Source organism: Myotis yumanensis, unplaced genomic scaffold, assembly GCF_028538775.1.
Source record: "Myotis yumanensis isolate MYYU_CA2020_CCGP unplaced genomic scaffold, mMyoYum1.0.hap1 SCAF_16, whole genome shotgun sequence".
Taxonomy (NCBI): Eukaryota; Metazoa; Chordata; class Mammalia; order Chiroptera; family Vespertilionidae; genus Myotis; species Myotis yumanensis.
In genome coordinates, this window is record NW_027223767.1 from 32,348,513 (window position 1) to 32,369,970 (window position 21,458).

General features: G+C 34.5%; 1 protein-coding gene across 1 annotated transcript in view; it reads right to left on the reverse strand.

Moving 5' to 3' along the window:
* Window positions 1-21,458, reverse strand: part of VMP1 (vacuole membrane protein 1) — a 103,144-nt gene that overhangs the window by 13,333 nt on the left and 68,353 nt on the right. The window contains exons 8-10 of the mRNA XM_070395369.1: window positions 14,319-14,399; window positions 11,734-11,850; window positions 6,358-6,419 (exon numbers count right to left, since the gene is read on the reverse strand). Of these exons, the coding sequence (XP_070251470.1) occupies window positions 6,358-6,419; window positions 11,734-11,850; window positions 14,319-14,399 (260 nt within the window). The remainder of the gene's footprint in view (window positions 1-6,357; window positions 6,420-11,733; window positions 11,851-14,318; window positions 14,400-21,458) is intronic.

The following is a 21,458-nucleotide window of genomic DNA, read 5'->3' on the forward strand; positions in this document are numbered from 1 at the left end:
GGAGGGAGAGAGAGAAACATCAATTAGCTGCCTCCTGCATGCCCCCTAGGAGGATGGAGTCCACAACCTGGGCATGTGCCCTGACCAGTAATCGAACCACAATCTCCTGGTTCATGGGTCGATGTTCTACCATTGAGCCACACTGGCCAGGGCAATCCTTCCTTTTTTTCATTTGTATTTTCCATCTCTAGCTTTTTACTAGCCTTCCCTCAGTCTATAATACAAAGAGGTCTCTCCTAATAATGAAAAAATGAATTAATGAAGCCAACAAATATTTACAGAACACTTAACTGAGTTTGTTTTCAACATTCTACAGAAATGCTCTAATTATGGTTAATAGTAACCTCCTAATACAATGCCAATTTCTCATCTAAACAGTTTAACTCCAGAATTCTTCTTTAACCTTTAACTGTGCTGCCTCCCAATATCAGCAACAAACATAGAAGAGTTAAGAGTCAAAAGAGAAGATGAACTATATGAAGAGGACATGAAGAGGAAAGAGTTTCCTACTGTTACGAAACAAAGTTCAATTGACTAAATTTTAAAGATCTTACTGGCTTTATTCTATGAGGCATGGGTCAGGCAGCACCCCATTAGCAGACAGGATGGAGCTCTGAAGAGCTGTACAAAATGAAGGAAGTCTTTTATAGGCAGGAGGAGAGGACAAGGAAGTTACCAGCAAAGAGCGTAAGGTCACCTTCCTTTGGGGGACAGCAGGGGTCCAGCAGGCAGATTACCTCACTAGTGCTGACCAGGTAATTACAGATCGACTGGTTTAAGATTCCACTCCTGGGAGAGGTTGAAACTGTAATTAAGTTAGGTATTAAGTCTCAGTTTGTATTGTGGAGTTAACACAAGTGACTCCATGTAAGGCCTGTTGTCTGTTTTTTTAACACTACCTAAATCACAGAAGATTATCATGAAATCAGTGTGTATAACAATCTCAGCAGCTGGGTCTTAAATAGGGTCCATGTATCCTTTTTCAGTTAATACAAATATTTGTGTTCCACACTCCCATAACTTTTCCTGATTGTTCTACAAGGATCAAAGTAAAAGAGAATCAAGTACATGAACTATTTTATATTTTAAAATGAAAGGACAGATTTTTTTCTGTAGAGGAAAATGTCCAGGCCAACGTTAGGTCATTCTGACCACTTGTTATAGAGTGAGGAGCGAGAAACAGTATTAAGATTCAAACATTAATTACTCCCTGGTTAAAATGATCTCTCTTGCCACAGGCAAGTCCGACTCTGAGGTCAAACATTAAGTTAACTCAGAAACAGGAGACAGCAAAGAAGAGCATGGAACATTCTGTATCTGGTAAAAAGTCCCTGCTTCAGCCAACCCCTCCCCCTGCAAGTTCAGTGATTGAGTTATGGAAACTTTCTTGTGTGGTAAAACTGGGGACTTTGTCTTCTAATAAGACACTGGCAACCTGACAATGAGCCAATGTTCTGCATATGGTTTGTTACGGGTCATACGCTTAATGTTATTTTCTGGAAATTCTCATCTTTCTTTAGTGAGAATACCGGACATGTCATCTTAATCATGATTTTAAAGTTACACTTGGTTCTCTTTAAGAAACATGACTAGGTTTCTCTCATAAGATAAAGTCTAAATAAAAATCAGTTTAAATCTTAATGAAAAAAAGAAGACAGCAATAAATATGATGCCTTTGAAGCTCTAAAGTTCCCTGGTTCTTGGTTCTGTCCCTTGACTTATTTCAACCCAGGATGCCAAGGAGTGAAAAACTCCACTACATGCCTACTCGTTCTTTCAGAACCTTCTTTCTGTCCTCCTGCCAAACATCCCATAAAGCAAAAAGCTTTTTCTCAAGGCTGTTATTTGTATTTTAATCTCTCTCAGAATATCTACCTGATTCGTTACATCTGTTCAGATTTCCATACATAACTAGACAAACCCTCTGATTTAGGAATGGATAACAGAATACCTTTCCCTAAACCTAATGACACTGGCAATTATTTTCCAGCACCGTCCAAAAAATAAATCGACTAATTATTATTTCTGAGGAGAATCATTTACATTAAAAATTACAGTAATGTTTAGAACTTCAAATGCATAAAAGAAGCTGCAAAACTGTTTATTCTCCAGAGCATCTGAGATCTTGCCCCTAGGCACATGTCATCAGTTTGGCTTAAATACACTCTTATAAAAATTAAAATGAAATAAAATAAAATTACAGTAAATTTTGAAGGTAGGGCTTACATTCTCCCTGGGACCTTAGGACTATTGCACAAAGACACACTGTACTAAAAATACCAGAGGCCAAAAGCATACTTAGGGTATCATATCTGGCTGGCCACACCATAGTTACCGTGAGACCAGGAGCCCTTCGGGGAAGGAATTTTCCTTTAGTCATCAGTGTAGCATTCAAACCTGTATAAAATTAATACTAAACCTCCTGCTACAGATGTAATTGGTCAACACGAACACTTCCCCTGCCACACCGGGGGGAGGTGAGTAGCGTTGGCCTGGCAGGCGACAGGCACACCAGTAGTGAGATTTTGCCCAAATTTGATCATAGACAAAACTAAGTTATCTTAACTTATCGAAACTAAGGGTTATCTTGCTTCTATGTCCAATCTCTCTTTGGTTTACCTTATCCTTCTGTGTTTTCATCAGACCCTTAGGCTCCTTACTATGTGCTCACCTATCTTATGCTAAGAAGTGCTCATATTTATTTAAAACAGAAAAAAACATGAAAACATTTGAAGTATCTATCAAGGGAGAATGGATGAATAATTACCCAATGGAACATATAACAGTCAAAATAAATAATTTTCAGCCACACACAATGATATTAGCAATATAAGTGAAAAGTTCCAAAAGATTACATATGGTATGAACCTCTTTTATGAATTTAAAAAACACTAAAATAAAGAATTATATAAGTTAATTATTTTTAACCACTCAGAGCTCATTTCCTTAATAAAAGGGAGATAAATACGCATCATACATGGCTGCAATTAGAAGTAAACAATAATAATAATGTATGTAGAATGCTCAGAGTATGTTAAAAAAATAGTACCTTCAAGAATTATTTATGTAATCTTTGATAAAAACTTTGTCCTGGTTAAAGGCATTTTATAAATCAGAGAAGAAAATAAATGGGCACTTTCTTTAAGGAAATAGGCCTTCCCTCCATCTTTCCTCAGAGCACACAAAATAGTCACTTAGTGGTCTACTTTTCCATTCAGTCAGTGGAAATTTTTGAAAATGACACTTTGAGAACACAGGTAACATGAAACTAAAGAGGAAAGGCATTTTATTTTATTTTATTTTAATTTTTATTATATATTTTTTTATTGATTTCAGAGAGGAAGGGAGAGGGGAGAGATAGAAACATCGATGATGAGAGAGAATCATTGATTGGCTGCCTCCTGCACACCCCACACTGGGGATCGAGCCCACAACCTAGGCATGTGTCCTTGGCCGGAATCGAACCCAAGACGTTCAATTGCAGGCCAATGCTCTATCCACTGAGCCAAACCGGCTAGGGCAAGAGGAAAGACATTTTAAAAATCCACATGCCCAACCAAAGAACTTAAATGCATAACCCATGGACACAGACAATAGTGTGGTGACGGCCTGGGCGGGGGTGAGAGGGATTGGGGAGGCAAGTACAAGGTGGAGGGGGTCAATGGAGGAAAAAAAGGGGGACATCTCTAATACTTTCAACAATAAAGATAAATTAAAAAATTAAACACACGCTTTGAAATATCAAATCCCTGACATGAGTTTGTTTCAACTAAACTATATAATATTTTGATATAGGACATTTCACATTTTGACTGGAAGTTGGAAAGGGTAATAGTAGCCTCCTAAACTGGAAAAAGAAATTCTACTCAAAACAATACTACTCAACTCATGTTGTTTGAAAGAACAGTGGACACGGAATTAAGTAACTGTGGCAGAGTTCACATTCAAATTTGGATTTATTTTGTCCAAAGCCCGTGTGTTCTTTTCCTCTTCCACTCCATAGCTGTCCTTACTCTTGAGATTCATTTTTCATTCTTCCTTGCCTTAGTATCTCATAATTTTATTGTAAATTTGAACTGTTGCTGACTTTTTGTCTTTTGATTTTTTTCTCGACCACGGCAATTCATCACTTCCTTAATTATGGGTACACAGTTTTAAGATATCCTTAAAAAGGCTGTATTCCAAACTTTTCTAGTTTAGTTTGATGATTTGTTATTCCATTTAGAGTTTTAACAGTGTGAAGATGGATTACTAATAATCAAAGAATGGTTCTACAGCAAGCTACAGGCAGTATTTTGAGTTCAACTCAACAATGGGTCTAGGGAATCACTCTGACTGTCTTCCTTCCCTTTTCTGAAATAAACAACGAAGCTACTTATTTTTTTTTTAACCTCACCCAAGGATATGTTTTTTCATTGATTTTTAATTTTATTTTTTCTGTTAATCCTCACTGGAGGATACTTTTCCACTGGGGCAGTGATGGTGAACCTATGACACGCGTGTCAGAGATGACACACGAACTCATTTTTTTGGTTGATTTTTCTTTGTTAAATGGCATTTAAATATATAAAATAAATATCAAAAATATAAGTCTTTGTTTTACTATGGTTGCAAATATCAAAAAAATTCTATATGTGACACAGCACCAGAGTTAAGTTAGGGTTTTTCAAAATGCTGACACGCCGAGCTCAAAAGGTTCGCCATCACTGCACTGGGGACTGAGCCCATAACCCGGGCATGTGCCCTGATTGGGAATTGAACCGTGACCTCCTGGTTCATAGGTGACGCTCAACCACTGAGCCACGAATGGCTGGGCAAGATTTTTTTTAAAGTTACTAACTGCAGTATGATGATCAGATTAGAAGGGAATGACACTGGATGTGGGTAGATGAGACAGGGAGCTAACTAATCTAATTCTTTGGAAACTCCAAAGGCTGGGGAAACAAAAGGTGGTAGTGGTGAGGATGTAAAAAACTTCCTTCTCTACATGTCCAGTTTGGGAAAAGCAGAAAGGAAGAATGGAGGGTGCTGTGAGCACAGTCACTCCTACAATGGGGGTTTATGTGGTAGTTAGCTAGGTATACGTCCTTCAGAATTTTCTCAAGGTGGAACACTATTCTCTATGAACAGAGGAAATGCCTTCATAGTATTTAAAACTAAGGAACAAGGGTATTCCAATTCTTTTTTAATGCAGCATATGGTTACTTTAAAACCACTTTATTTTTAAGGATTCAAGCAACAAAAAACTGGAGTAATTAAATTTTAATGTACAAGCTACAATCCATATTTATAATCAGAACCAATGACTGGCTCCACTGAGTATATTCTCAAGAATATGTTTTTCCTCAATTTTATATTAAAAACTAAATAGAAAATATTAAAAACTATTTTGATAAAACATACCATATACAGAAAAGAGAAAATAGAATATACCATGTATGGTTTAAAGAATAATAAATTTAACACTGATGAATTCACCTCAAAGTGGCCATTTTTTTAAATAGCAGAAATTTTCCTAAATGTTTTGTTTCATAAATGGCTTTTAAGATAAAATTTTATGCCAAAACTACATAAAGGACACTTCAAGGTAACACTTTCCCACTATGGGTCAGTAATGCTATTAAATGAAAAAAAAACCTCTCTCCCGTAAACACTGAATAAAAATTCACATATTTAAAAAGTTTCATTTAATATCTGACAGTACTCACATTCCAGTTGACAGCTAATTTGATTAACCAAACAAAATGAGTTTTTCTTTACTGTTTTATCAATGTGAACTACCAAAATTTGTAACACTACCATTTAAAGCATATGTTAAAACTAGTCTTTCTTCTATACACATGAAAATAAAAGCTTTGGATAGAAGCCTTTAAAAATGACCCGATTTTTCCCTAGCAAAGTAATAGGTTCATAACTGACATATTTTGGTAATATTATGCCATCTTATCATGTCTTATACTACGAAAGATTAATATTTTATATAAGGTTTGTATTTAAATTAAATGAACCTGTGTATGTGGCTAAAAGACATGACATTGTATTAAAGCATTATTAAACTGTAACAAAACACATGTCTTTATATAAAGAGAATTTCTTATTTTTCTGGAGGGGCTACAGTCTCAAACTCCAAAACTTCTTTTAAATCAAGAAGTGCATGACTTACTATGTTCGGTTTAATCTGAGCCTCATCCTTCCCTGCTGCAGTTCAAGAAAGTCTTCAATTTAACTAATAATAGGGCAAAAGATATTTCCTCAAAAAATGAAGAGCTATCACAACAATTCTATCCCAATAAAGTCTTTTATACATTTCCTCTAATTCCAAGTGATACTAATATTAGTCCTTAAAGAATTACTCACCCAATGAAAGCCACCATCTGTTCCACTATGTGTTTGCTGAACGTTATTATAACAAAGATTTTCTGTAAAGAAAACACCAGTTTTAATATTAAAATAGTTATTTAGTATTAATAAAATATTAAATATTTCATCAAAAAACACCAATATAAATTCACAATTCTGATTAACAGTCTAAAAAGGTGAGGTGCTGCCCCTCAATGCAATTTTAAAAATTCTTTATAAAAGATATCATTTCCTACCTACTTTGTATTTTAAAGATGTTTTTTCCTAAACACAGTTCTAGTCTCATTAGGATACGTGACCATGTCTGAGGGAAAAATATGAGTCATGAAACCGAAGGCTGGGTAGACATTCCACATGTTTTATGTATCCTAGAATGGTGTATACAACTGCAGTCATGGGTTCCCACGTGGCCCCCACCACTGAAATGAAAGCTGACCAGCCTGATGACAGGGTTTTAGGCTAAATCTAATCCACAGCATCTGAAAAGACTGTCCATCCTTCATGGAAAGTTTTTAACATGAAAGTTCCATTCTCAGATCCTGAAGGAGCTTGGCTGCTCAGGATTAGGGTACAAAGGCATCAAGAGATTAGTGAGGATCTGTACCAGACCTGGGTCATTTTCAATTTGGTGTTATTGAGGTAGTCTCCATTAATGAAAAATGTTGATACCTTACCTCACAAGTAAAGATGCCTTTAGGGCTAATGTGTAATAAATATTTTCAACTCAATAAATGTTACAAAATGTAGTTACTATGGATAATATAAGGCATTATTATTATTTTTTTAAAAAATATTTTATTGATTTTTTACAGAGAGGAAGGGAGAGGGATAGAGAGTCAGAAACATCGATGAGAGAGAAACATCGATTAGCTGCCTCCTGCACACCCCCTACTGGGGATGCGCCCACAACCAAGGTACATGCCGCTGACTGGAATGGAACCAGACACCCTTCAGTGCCCAGGCCGACGCTCTATCCACTGAGCCAAGCTGATCAGGGCAATATAAGGCATTATTAAGAGATTTTAGGGAACAGAGAGACAAGAATACTTCAAGCCCTAAAGATACTTATAAATTTTTCTATACACAGTAGAAAAATGGTAAATCCTATGTATATGTATATGTATATCTAAAGATAAAACTATAAATGCCATTAGTGGTAAAAGCAATGTGATATCCAAGTTCAGAGAAAGGGCCTTTGCAGGTCTGGCTCAGTGGATAGAATGTCAGACTGTGGACCAAAGGGTCCCGGGTTAAATTCCGGTAAAGGGCATGTACCTTGGTTGCAGGCTCCTCTCTGTCCTGGGCCCTGGTGGGGTGTGTGCAGGAGGCAACCAATCAATGTGTTTCTCTCACATCGATATTTCTCTCTCTTTCCCTCTCTCTTCCACTCTCTAAAAATTAATGGGAAAATATCCTCGGGTGAGGATTAAAAAAAAAAAATTCAGAGAAAGGAAAGGTTACATAAGTACAATTAACTAACTTCAAGAAGGTGATATTAAAGTTTAGCTTTAAAGGAGTGATAATAACTGATTAAATGTGAGTAATTCTAGATTCTCTCTACAAATTCCGGAAAAAAACAAAACTCTTTAGTGCTTTGTTGTTTTTTGTTAAATAATATAGCCTATGTAACCAAAAGGTAGAGAAGGCAAATAAAAACAATCATTAAAAAAAATCTAGCCCAGCCAGCGTGGCTCAGAGGTTGAGCATCAATCTGTGAACCAGGAGGTCATAGTTTGATTCCTGGTCAGGGTACATGTACAGGTTGCAGGCTCGATCCCTAGCGTGGGCCATGCAGGAGGCAGCCGATCAGTGATTCTCTCTCATCATTGATGTTTCTCTCTCTCCTCTCTCTCTCTCTCTCTCTCCCTCTCTCCCTTCCTCTCTGAAATAAAAATATGTTTTAAAAAATCTATTCATTATAAATCTCAGGAAAGTGCTTACTTTAGACAAAAGCTTATTATTTGAAACAATAAAGCAATGATATTTTAATTAATGTCCTAGTATTAATAGACATTGGCAGCTGCAGTATAAGGATATGTGTAAGGAAATGAGAATAAAAAAAGTTTGTAGTCCTTTTTAGTGTTTGTTTATGCATCTGTTTAATGGAAAAAGATACCTATCTTATGGAAAAAGCAAGCACATACAGAGGTCAATCAGGTACAAGATGGATGATGATTTTATAAACAATGTTATACAAATGGCGTATGAAGATTATGAAACTAATAAGACTATGATAAATCACTTAGGAGAAAAGCCTGAATATATGGGGGGTGCTTCTAGTATCCATACTAAGAGCCAGTTACTTGGAACTATAAATTTTTTACTAAGAAACAGAGCTAATGGTCTTCTCTCTCAGTGATCTCACCAACATAATAAGTTTTCCCTACTATCATTTCCTAACATTCAGAATAAGCCAAATGCCCAGATAATTGCACAATTTAATTGCTTAAGAACAAATCATAACTTTAAAAAAATATGTAACAGCTTGAAAATTCACTGTTCTGGGCAAGAAATAAATGTGTCTGAGTGGGGGATTCTACCAAGTAAATAAAAGGCACAGATCACTAACCAACCCTCTCGACCATGTGCAAAGAAGAAACAAGGGAAAGGGGAGAGTAGGAAGAAAAACAGATATGGGTATAGGGAACTACTGGTGTCAGAATGTACAAAAAAGAACCTATCTGTAAAAGAAGAGTCCTTCAATGGTAAGAAGAATCGTAGATAGATTCATTTATTAAATATTTATTAAGTACCTACTACATGCCAGATGCTATTTAGGCAGAATGCCTCGGTGAGCCAAGACACAAAAATCTCTGCCTTCACGGAGCCTATATTCCAGGATAAGTGTGTGCGGTGGCGGGTGGGAAGGTAGAGAGGGAATAAACAATACACATGCTAAGTAAATTGTACGGTATATGAAGTATTATATGCGAGCATGCTGACTTCTCAACTTCTTCATTATTTGTTTTTAAGGATCCTTCTACAGCCAGAGGACCTCAACTTGTCCAGTGGAAGGGGAGATCCTGATTTAACACTATTAGGTGGGCTGAATTGAAATTTTTAGGGGTGGTTTAACAGATGACAAAATATCAATAAAAATAACAATATTTATCAAGGAAAGTTGTCTAAGCTGAAAGAAGAGAACCAGAAGAGGAGATAGGTTTATTATTAGATTACAGAAAAATCTGTGTTTCAGAAATGGTTATAATGTTTATATTACTTGTTAGTATTCTTACCCAAGGAATGGGAAATGTCTGTTGCCCTGAGCTATATCTAGATGTACATTAAGTGACATGCCTTTAGAAAGTACACCTCTTTGATACAATGGAACATAGCAAACATACCGCATATTCTAGTTTAGTGAAGGAACTCAGATTCTTTCCTTTCAGAAACATGAAAGGATTTTAGCTTTCTTTCTTTCCTTCCACTCAGAAACAGTGAATGAGCTTTAACTTTATAGAATTTGGTTTGAATTCCTGGGCCTTAGGCAAGTATTTTATCTTCTCTAAAACCCAGTTCCCCCATCAATGAAATATGGATAATAACTACCTCACAGGATTGTTCTGAGATAATCAATGCCAACTGCCTGGTATAGGTCCTAATAAATTCCAGGCATCAAACAATTCAGTTTCCTTAATCATATAAATAATTTATAGTTAAGAAGACAATGCAAAAGACTGGGAAAAAAACACTGAACTTGAAGCCAAAAGACTAGGGTTCAAATTCCAGCTGTTACTTACTATTAGGTACCTATTACTTACTAACCTCTGTAAGTTTGGTAATTATAAAATGGGAGTAATAATTTCTCCCTCCCAGGATTATAATAATTAAATCAGATGACATACACTAAGTGCTTTAAAGTGTGAAACACTACATAAAAAATAAGTATTATCATAACTTGAAAAAAACAACAAAAATGTTCTAAAAATATACTATTTTGGACTATTCTGATTAGTTGCATATCCTACCACTATAGGGTACTGTTAGCATAATACATTTTCCTATAATTTTTAGATTATTACATAAAGCAGGATGTGTAAGTTTATAGATCCCTAGAGGAACTGCTGTTATAAAGGGAATTAAATCTGTTGCTACTTTCAAAAGACTCCCTACAGCTAAATGCTAGCTTCTTTTCTCCCCCCGAAAGAACTGAAAAGATTACAAGACATTATCTTCACGTACACTGCAAAATCATTTGTTATTCACCATAATATTTTATTACTTGAAAAATCCTGTTGTGATATTTTAAATCTTTACTAAAGAAACTAGCATTCCAATATTACAGAACCCATATTCATTGAACAATATACTTAATATAAGTGGGGGAAAATATTCCATGAAGGAGGAAAAACATATCCTTGAAATTTTGAGCAATTATCATGGCAGGACAAGCTCAACAACTCATTCCAATGCCAAAATCTAATATCAGAGACTGGGCAGTAGAGCAGCTGAACATTTTCTGTTTCATTCTCTTCTTCTAAGAACTAGAGGTGGAGAGGTGTTAAGAAGAAACAGGGGGGATAGACGTGTTTTTAATTATTAAGGAATCATGCCAGGGCATGGACATTACTCACTGTTCTTGCCTTTCCTTTGGTGAATGTCTCTTTGTTGCAAACCTCATTGATTAAGGAATTCTTTCCAGGTTAATTTTAGTTTATTCTGGTGAGATTTGCCCTTAGAAGGAAACAGTTCATATCACAGTCCTAGAAGCACATATGCAGTTCCTCTCATTTAAGTTTTTTAGTCCCTTTTTTCTCCTTTGTTCATATAGTAAACACTAAACATTTTGTTAAAAGTGTCTTTGAAGGCTTGCTGATTTTCACTTCTCTCACCACAACCCCCATCTTTCTCCCTCTTTGGAGACCCCTTTCTTCCCCATTCTCCCCAACACTAACATCTGTCTGCTTTTCTGTAAAGAACACTGGTATCTTGAGAGGAAGTGCTACATAGTGTGTGAAAGAAAAGTAGAATTAGTGAAAGGCAATATTATCCCAGCTCATGGTCAGTAAAGATACATTTTTGGACTATGTATGTGAAAATGACATGCATTTTCCTACATAGGAACACTGTTTTTGTTTGGTAAAAGTCTTGCATAAATAGTTTCACATACAAAGAGATGAAGGAACGAAGGTAGAAGGAAAGAAGGAAAAGAAACAAGGAGAAAGATAATAAAGGACACAACTTTCCTACAAGGAGAGGGAAAACCTGCACAAAATTCACTAACCTCTAAATGACATGGCTGAGCACTGAAGCAAGCGATCAACCCAAAGAAACAGAACCAAAATCTTAACAATTCACCTTGGAATGAGCAAGAGAAACATGCCTTTTAATGGTCTCGTCACCATTAGGTAGGGAATGAGAAGATACAATTACCTGAATATGCATCTTAATTATTGCTTTTCCAATCAAGGTTGCACCAAAGAAAGTCCAAAAAGGTACAAGAAAGTGTCCGCATGTTATTCCAGCCAGATCAAACAGAGGATTTGGAATCTGTAAATAAATAAAGTAGTTAAAAATGGAACTTCCAACATATAATCCAAAGAACAGTTTCATTTTACCACCTATAAGTAAATCCTTACACTACAAAGAGAGGTATGTCCCTTGATCAGCACTAGACTGAGGCAAATATTCTAATGTGTCCATAAGCTGGGTCTCACATTCATCTCAGGTTGTTGTTCAATCTGTTCAAAGCAAATCAGCTATCCTTTTGCTTGTATTACTTATGGCTAATGTCTCATTAATATACTTTTCTTCTATCACATTAGAATTAGATAAATTCCCTAGGAATTTAACACCATTCAGTAGATTGGTTGGCTATTTGGTAGCTGTTTTCTAAGATGAGATATACATGAGAAAAAGCCTTAAGATTATTTTAGTAGTTGCTAGGTTTGAAAATCTTTAGCGTGAAGTAAAAATATAATCTAGAAAGTGCTCACATGTATATATACCAAACATTGTTGTAAATTCACAAATATATTTCTAGGTGGATGTGCTTTTATTTCTCAACATAAAACATCCATTATTTATATTTTATTTTAGGAGAGCCCAAGGCCATGGATTGTGTGATACATTTTAGAAAGAAAGTCAAGTGTGGAAATACAAGAGCACTGATTCAGATATTTTGAATACTCAGTCCCAGACAAAGAAGTGATTCACAACAAATACCTTTTCTAAACATTCCCACATTTCAAGAATGCTAAAAGACAATTTCACATAAAAATGCAGAGACACCACAAGCTATTTTGAGTGCTTCACCCATTTTTCTCCCATAGAAGTACTCTGTCCTTGTGGCTGTTGGCCAAACCATTTATAAATCAATTTATATCATTTCATTTTTGAACTTTCAAAGCAAAGTCTAGTTATATAAAAGATACTTGTCACATATGTCCTTTTAAAAACAGTGCCATGACTAAATTAGAATTCAAGTATTTTTTTTGTTAGTAACACTTGGATTCAATGACTCAGTTTTGTTTTTAAATTCAAAGCCTTCATGCAATTTCATCTGACTTACAACCATGTAATAACAGTATCACTTCACAGTCTCACATCAGTCATTTCTTAAAAATTTTCATGTGACCCTCAAAACTGTGAATTACAATTTTAATAGTTTTCCTTTTTTATCAGGCTCCACCTCACACACGAGCCTGAGGATTCACATACATAATCTTAAATCCTCACCTGAGCCTTTGCAATGAATATCGTATTGCCCCATTTTGAAAATTAAAACCTAGGGTTCAAAAAGAGTAACTTGATTGAGGTTACCTAGCTAGTAAAAAGTCCAAACTGGTTTAGGAACCCAAGTAAGCCTGACTCTAAAGCCATTTCTTTCTACTATATCACACTACAACATACCTATAAAACTGCTCAAAGAGTTAAGGTCAATATTGTGATAAAGAGCTTCTATGTTAAAAAGAAAAAAGTTCGATTATAAAAATTTCTAGTATTGCCAAGGTTAAAAGATAGTAATTCAGACACAGATATGCTTTGGAATAGCTCTAGAATGTTGATACCAGATTAAAAATTTTGGCACTCAATGGTCTCCTTTTTGTCCATTTGCTTTGCTAAGGCTGGAAAGGGGGTTCTCAAAGATGTATTATTGTTCTAGTACATAATGGATACAGTAGCTGGTATCAACAGAAAATAATTTTGTGAATTTTACTTATAATGGCAGCTTTTATCAGTATCAACCAGGTGCACCTAGTTATTCTGGTCAAATCCACCAGTGAACTACCAACAGTTGTGTACAGGCGACCAAAGAAAACTTGGATCAAAATGCTCCATTTCAAATGTAGTTATTTCTATTATATAGAAAAGGACCAGGATAAAACACCCATCAAAAAATGTTAGTTTCACAAATCTGTAATTTGAGACATTAATTAAGTAAAGCCAAATTTTAAAAATTTACAATCAATATTATTTTGTGTTAACCAGGTACAGCATAGCAGAGACATTAAATGTTTGACATAAAGACCGTCTTAGTTCACTGTAGCCAAAGATGCCCTTAACTTTGCCACAGACATTCCAATTACTAACTAGGTGTTAGCGTCACTTAAGGCAGGTTTTATACACATTTTCTTTATAGTTAATGCTTGAAACTTCGGGAAAAGATGACTTATATCTCTGGAAAGAATGAAGGCATTGTTATTTGGTTAAATGCACTTCATTATAAATTCTCCATGGGAAGGATGGATTTTTGTCTCTTTTGTTCTTACTGAATCAAGCCATTTAGGTCTGAAGTCATCATGGCATGATGAAATGCTTAAAAGTCAATAAACAAAATATGAACATATTCACCAGAAAACAGCTCATTTGATGAGTAAGATGAATGATTAATAAAATTACATACCTGTTAAAAGTGATAGCATTATTGTTCAAGCATGTATCTTTAAAAACAAATTGGATCAAAATATAAATCTAGCATTTATTGGAATTTCTCACTTTTAATACAATTTACTTACTGAAGCACAGGCCAAAATTCCAAAAAATCCAACCTTCTGTACTAGGTTTTGTACTGCCAGCTTAGCCCGGGAGGCAAAGTCCTATATAAAAGAAGGGTATCAAAACATTAATGAAAAGTACAAGGAAGGGGGAAAAATAACTGTTTATAAAGTTTATAATATTAAATGCCTCATGATCTGAAAGCATTGATTCATTAATGAGATGAATTATTTTAAAAAATTACACGTTGCACTGGAAAACATGCAAATAGAACATTAATTACATCCTTAATGATAAACTTGTACCAGATTTCAAGACTAAGCTAAAACATTGTGACTTTAGTTTTTGCATCCCCTCTGGATTATCTAGGGGTGAACAAAATGCTATAAACTAACCATGAACGAACTCATTTTTTTTTTTTGAAATACTGGCCTACCACATCTGTCTATTTCTCTTTCCTTCTACAACTCACCAGGCTTACTCCCGGATTAATACCAAGGTAAGAAATCATAAAATCTTTCAAGATAGCCAGTGAAGACACCTGGGCTGATCACTAGCCAGAAGATGGAAAACCAGTTATGTGGCAATAACTAAGCATTCATTACACCCAAAAGCAAAGTAACATCCTACATTTGCACAGCCTGTGCTAGATTTTATAAAATGTTTTCACAAATATTTTACTTGAGCCTTTCAATAATCCCGGGGTATAAATAGGGCAGATTCTTCAGACTCTGAAATCAGTGGGTTTTCCCTCCTCTATTGCCATTTCTGATGCTGAAACATACGTTTGGTTGGCTAATTATTTTCACAATTTTCTTCTTCCAGCATACTGATGCTACAATTATATATATGTACTAGAGGCCCACTGCACGGGATTCATGCACTGGTAGGGTCCCTAGTGGCTGCTGGCCGCTGGCAGCTGGCCGGGTACTCCCTCCCTTCCCCTGGCCACCTGCCACCACCACTGCCGGCTGGGGCCTCCCTCCCTTTCCCCGGCTAGCCCTGCCCCCTGGTCGAATTCCCCGACAACTCCCAGTTGAGGGGACAATTTGCATACGCTTTTATTATATAGGATATGTTTTTCTTAAAAATACCATTCTGATGTTTGATTATAATTATTTTCTGATTTTGAAATGGCATATATTCCAATCAAAATTTCAATGGAAATAAATATGATAAAAAATATTAGTTAATGTATAAATGTCTTTTTATTTTTTTTTATTTTTTTTATTATTATTTTTTTTAAATATATTTTATTGATTTTTTACAGAGAGGAAGGGAGAGGGATAGAGAGTTAGAAACATCGATGAGAGAGAAACATCGATCAGCTGCCTCCTGCACATCCCCCACCAGGGATGTGCCCGCAACCCAGGTACATGCCCCTGACCGGAATCGAACCTGGGACCCCTCAGTCCGCAGGCCGACGCTCTATCCACTGAGCCAAACCGGTTTCAGCTAAATGTCTTTTTAAACAGTGTTTACATAATAGAATATCTTCCTCTCCCTTTGGTTCAATGCTCTAATAGGCAACAATCTTATAGAAAGGTCAGAATATAAAAAAATAGAAGGTTCCTTCATAGAATAGAAACAGGATTTAAAGCACTTCTCTAATCCACAACATAAATTGTATATTTCTACTTAAAAAACCACTCACACACACACACACACACACAAACCTTTAACAAATATGAAGAATAACCCTAGCAAATTACAATATTAAATATTAAAAATTTAAAAATGATAATACCTTCCTCCTACTTGAGGATGGTGAGAAAATCAAAGGAATTAAATCAATAATGTATATATATTTTAAAAGATCCTATATAATAAGAGGGTAATATGCAAATGGACCAAATAGCAGAATGTCCGGTCACTATGACACACACTGACCACCAAGGGGCCGACACTCAACGCAGGAGCTGCCCCCAGCCAATCGGGGCCTGCTGGCCAACCTCTTGGTTCTTTCTCCCCAGCCAGCAGGCTCCAACTGCCTGATGGTGAATGGGGAACCGGGGGTGGGGGGTGGGCTGGTTGCCGGTAGCCAGGGAAGATGGCCCTGATCTCAGGCCAGGCCTAGGGACCATATCCATGTACGAATTTCATGCGCCGGGCCTCTAGTATTAATATAACCACTTTCAAGTATATAGGCTCTCAAAGTTAATCATTAACTAAATTCTACAATGTAACTTTTATAATTTTACAATTTATTTCCAAAGAGATAATTTTTCTTTTGGGAATTAGCCTCATTTTTTCAGTAAGTCATTATATCAGATTTAATATTTTTAAACAACTGAACGACTGCAGTAAAGGGCACTTTACATTTTCATTCAGATTTCTAACTGAAGATTTATTGTTTCCCCTTAAGTGAACAACTATTGCATTAAGAATGAAATACTGATTTAAAAACTGTTAAAAATATAATAAAATCAGCTTTCCAAAATAACATATTTTAAAACAAACTGCACTTCTTTTTCTTTTGAATAATTTGTACAATTCAAATTACTAAATTTGTCATTTATAAGAAGTACTAAACAAAAACTAGTAAAGCATAATGAAAAGAAATGTTTTGAGTTTTTAAAATATCAAACAATCCTATTAGATTATGAATGAGTTATAAAAATCTCATTAATATAGCCTAAAGTTAAAATATAAATTCAGGAAAATGCCTTCTTTTGCAGCCCGTAATATCTTCACAACAAATCCACTCTAATAAGAGTCAAGATGGTACTCAATTGTTAAGAAAAAGAAAAAAATATATACAAATTTTATATACAAATTTTATTTATTTATTTATTAATATATTTTCCAGGTCAGACATATGTGGGAACATTTTTCTATCACAGAATTTATATACCCTTCAATATGTAAAATCATAGAAAATTAGATTTTTGCATAAAATGGTATAAATAAGGTCAACTGTATTTAGAAGGTTTGGCATCCTGTTTTCTTTAAAAAAAGTTTTTTATTTTCAATTACAGTTGACATACAATATTATAAGTGTCTCTTTTCTTTTTATCTTAACTTCAAGGCTTTAGAATCTTATTATTTATTTAAACCAGGTGACTATGGTAGTGCGGTCATGTTAAACTGATGGTATTTTTCTATTAGAGATACACACATATATATATATTTAAATTTAAAAATAGTATAACTAAACCAAACATTATGCAGATCACTTAATATACAAAATAATAAAAATATTTAAGCCTACAGAAGTTCCAGGAATCATGTTTTTAAAAATATCCTGAAAGTAAGGAGACATTTTATCCCTTGAGGCAGAATCTCTGTACTCAACAGAAATCAGACAAGAACAAAGGAAAATAGACTCCTTGTTCTTTCAGATGCCTGGGTGCCCATCATCAATTATTCTTAACAGTGTTTCAAGAATTTTTGTTTCAGGGAAGTTACTCTATCCAAATAAATGAAGTAGAAACCTCCCTTAACCATTTTCTTTTTTAAAATTAATTTTTAGCTGGCATATCTTACAAGGAAAACAAATTAAGTGCCTTTTAAATGGGGAGTTTTTACTTTTTAAAAAGTCTGAAAGTCATGTACTGAAAATGGATTTCATAAATCTCATTATGTGCTTAACACACACGCACACAGTGACCATGCTACTTTCAGTTCCTATAATTTATTTTCCAGGTCTTTCACAATATTCTCAGAATTAAAATTACATTATACTTTCAACCACCCATACACATTTATTTAAATTAATGTTTTTCCTTGCCTGTGTAATTCAAGCAAACTCAGGGGATCATTGTATTAGTATTCACAACAAATCTAAAATATTTTACAATAGTAAAAGTACTCATGTTTAGATTTCATAGACACAACCATATTTTGTTTTTATTTTAAACATTTTACTTTAAAGCCATATATTCAAAAGTTTGATATGGCTCTAGAGCAGTGGTTCTCAACCTTCCTAATGCTGCGACCCTTTAATACAGTTCCTCATGTTGTGGTGACCCCCAACCATAAAATTATTTTCGTTGCTACTTCATAACTGTAATTTTGCTACTATTATGAATTGTAATGTAAATATCTGATAGGCAGGATGTATTTTCATTGTTCGCGACCCATAGGTTGAGAACCGCTGCTCTAGAGGCTTATTAATATATTTTTATTGAAAATATCATTCTTTTACTGTCTAAAATATTCTACATGTAGTTGTACTTTCCTGTTTGTTGCACTGTAGTTTAAAACTTCTTTATTTTTCTACAAATAATTTGGTATTTTTTCATTATTTGCATAATTTGACAGCTCCTTCTTAACAGGTTGATTTTAAAGTAACATTGTCTAGGCATTAAAATATTTATATTTCTCCCTGCTTTAAAAGAGAAAGAACTGTACTGTGGGTATATTATTTGACAATAAACCCAAATAAATACACACACACATCACAAACCAGCAAAAAATTCCTCTTTTAATAAAATTTAAAAGAACCATTTAAAACAAAATTTGCTATTCTTTTTAGGCCATCAAATAAGATAAATAAGGCAAGGGAAAGTATGCACCAATAACAAACAATAATATCTTAAATAAAAAGTTTAACAAATTAGTGTTAGGTATTCAATATTCAACTAAAATATAAAAGGAAATTAGTATTTCATTTTAATGGTTTTAGAGTATTTATGGGAACAATGTAGTAAGTTTAATTTGATTACTTCCTCAATTGTTATTCTCCATTTTTAAAAAATCTGTACAACTAAAACCAAATTCCTTTAAATAGTTTCATTTCTCTGGATTCACATTTCACAATGTTTACCTATTTCACAATTTAAGTGCCTGAGAGGAACGTTTCATTCTCTCGCTCTACCTAAATAAATAGCATGCATTTACAATTAGTTATCACATATCACTTTTCACTTTTTAAAAATAAACAAAATACAAATAAATAAAATTATTTTCCCTACTCCCACTGATATTCATGCTTCTGAAAGGAAGAATGAGAGACACTAGGAATATTTCCCATTGACTACAAGAAGACAGACAAAGAAAAGTTAAATCCTTATCACTGAGATTTAAAGGATTAATAATAATATTAATAATAAACCACACAAAGCCTTCAAGTATAAATAATCTGCACTACTTTTGCTTCACATTTCTTTTCCCTAAAAAAATACATTTATGATTAAGGAAGAAGAGAAACTGTATTGCTAAGCATAATTAGCTTATAAAATATTAGTCTTTGAATCTACAGATGTCAGATTAGAGCTAAACATATGAAATAACATTTATCTTCAAATGGCAACTGTCATCTATTTCATTTTCATAAGTGGTCACATGAAATTTCAAGATCTCTTTAAAAAGTGACAGTAAATTCCTATACATGTTAAATGACTGCAATATTATCATAGATAAATATGTATTTGGTTAATAGTTGATGTTAGAGTTGACCTGTTACCATTAAAGTAACGGTAAATTTTATGAACTATCTGTCTTCTTAACCCATGATTTTTAAAACTGCTGAAACGCTCTTCTCGGAGTTGGTATTAAAAGTGGTTCCATAGCCACTATTAAAAACCACAGAGCAAATGTTGCAATAATAATTCCTTGTGTAAAAGGGAAATTTATATTAAAATTTATTGTATTTGTGAAGTTCTTTTGCCATCTAAACATGTTAGTATGTCCTTGTCAATTGTGTTGTGGCAAGCAAGTTAAACTCTATTAACCAGAAATGGGGCTAAATAGTAATAATGACAATGTTGTAAGCTGTTTCAGCATCGTTGACACTCTCTCTGAAATATTAACTTATTAAGATCCCAATAACCATGTAATTATTTTCTACAATGTTATTATACTCCACATAGTAAATACAATGAAAGGGTACAATAATTCTCATCTTCATGGAAAGTACAATGAATCATAATTCATAATCTTTAAATCTTTCTCCTCTTAAAAACAGACTAAAATGTGTCTTAATTGCAATTTTCTACCCATTATTGGAGCTCTTTATAAGTTATTTTCATATAAAAATGTAGAGCATTAATTCACTCAACTGTTCACTCAATTCAGTGAACAAAATACTTTTGAAGTATATTTTCTTTTTTTTAATTTTTAAAAAAATATATTTGATTGATTTTTTATAGAGAGGAAGGGAGAGAGATATAGAGTGAGAAACATCGATTAGCCGCCTCCTGCACACCTCCCACTGGGAATGTGCCCGCAACCAAGGTACATGCCCTTGACCGGAATCCAACCCGGGACCCTTCAGTCCGCAGGCCAACGCTCTATCCATTGAGCCAAACCGGTCAGGGCTGAAGTATGTTTTCAAATGAGTTACACACCATCCATTCTGTTCTTTGAATTATAATAGACTCAAACACACTCATAAAATGGAGGAAATAAAAACTCTAGGATAACAAGAAAAAATGGGGATATTAACTTGATAAGATAAATTATTATGACAGTAGGAAGTAGTTAATAAATTTAAGATGCTGGATTACAAAATGCACACACATTTACCAGAAAACAGAATCAGGACAGTGTTGTGCAACTTTTTCTGAAAATGAAATGTTTTGATGTCCAATTTATGGCATTTACATAATTAAATCAGAGATGATCACTGGAATTTAAATAAAGTAAAAATTAGGGCAAAATTCTAAAATAGTAGTATAAATAGAATACATCACATAAACACATTTCCATAAAGCAAAGCAAAGAAATTTTATTCTGAAACAAACTTAGAGATTTAGATATTTTAAGAAGAGATTCTAGAGTTCTGAATCAAGATGGTGATGTAGGAGGATTATGAACTCACTTCCTCCCACAAACAAACTGAATATACAGCTGCAACCTCTGCAAGAAATCCAGAAACTAGCTGAGTGATTTCTAGTCTGATTCCCTGGCTTTTTGTGGGTGCCCCTGAGGACATATCCCTGATAGCCTGACTCTGGTCGCCAGTGGGGCTTGTGTTCATAGGTTCAAGGGATGGTAGCAAACACAGAAACAATTCTTAGCTAGCTATTCCTACAGGGTTCCGTGCAGAGAGAGCAAACAGAAATGCCCATATCCCAATCTCTCCCTCACAGGAGTATATTTGCATACTTTAAAATTTGCTGCCTGAAGACTGTATCTAGATGCTGAGTAAGCTACTCCCCTTTGGGACACTGACAGGTCTCAGCACACCCTCAACTATTGGGAGACACTAAAAAAAA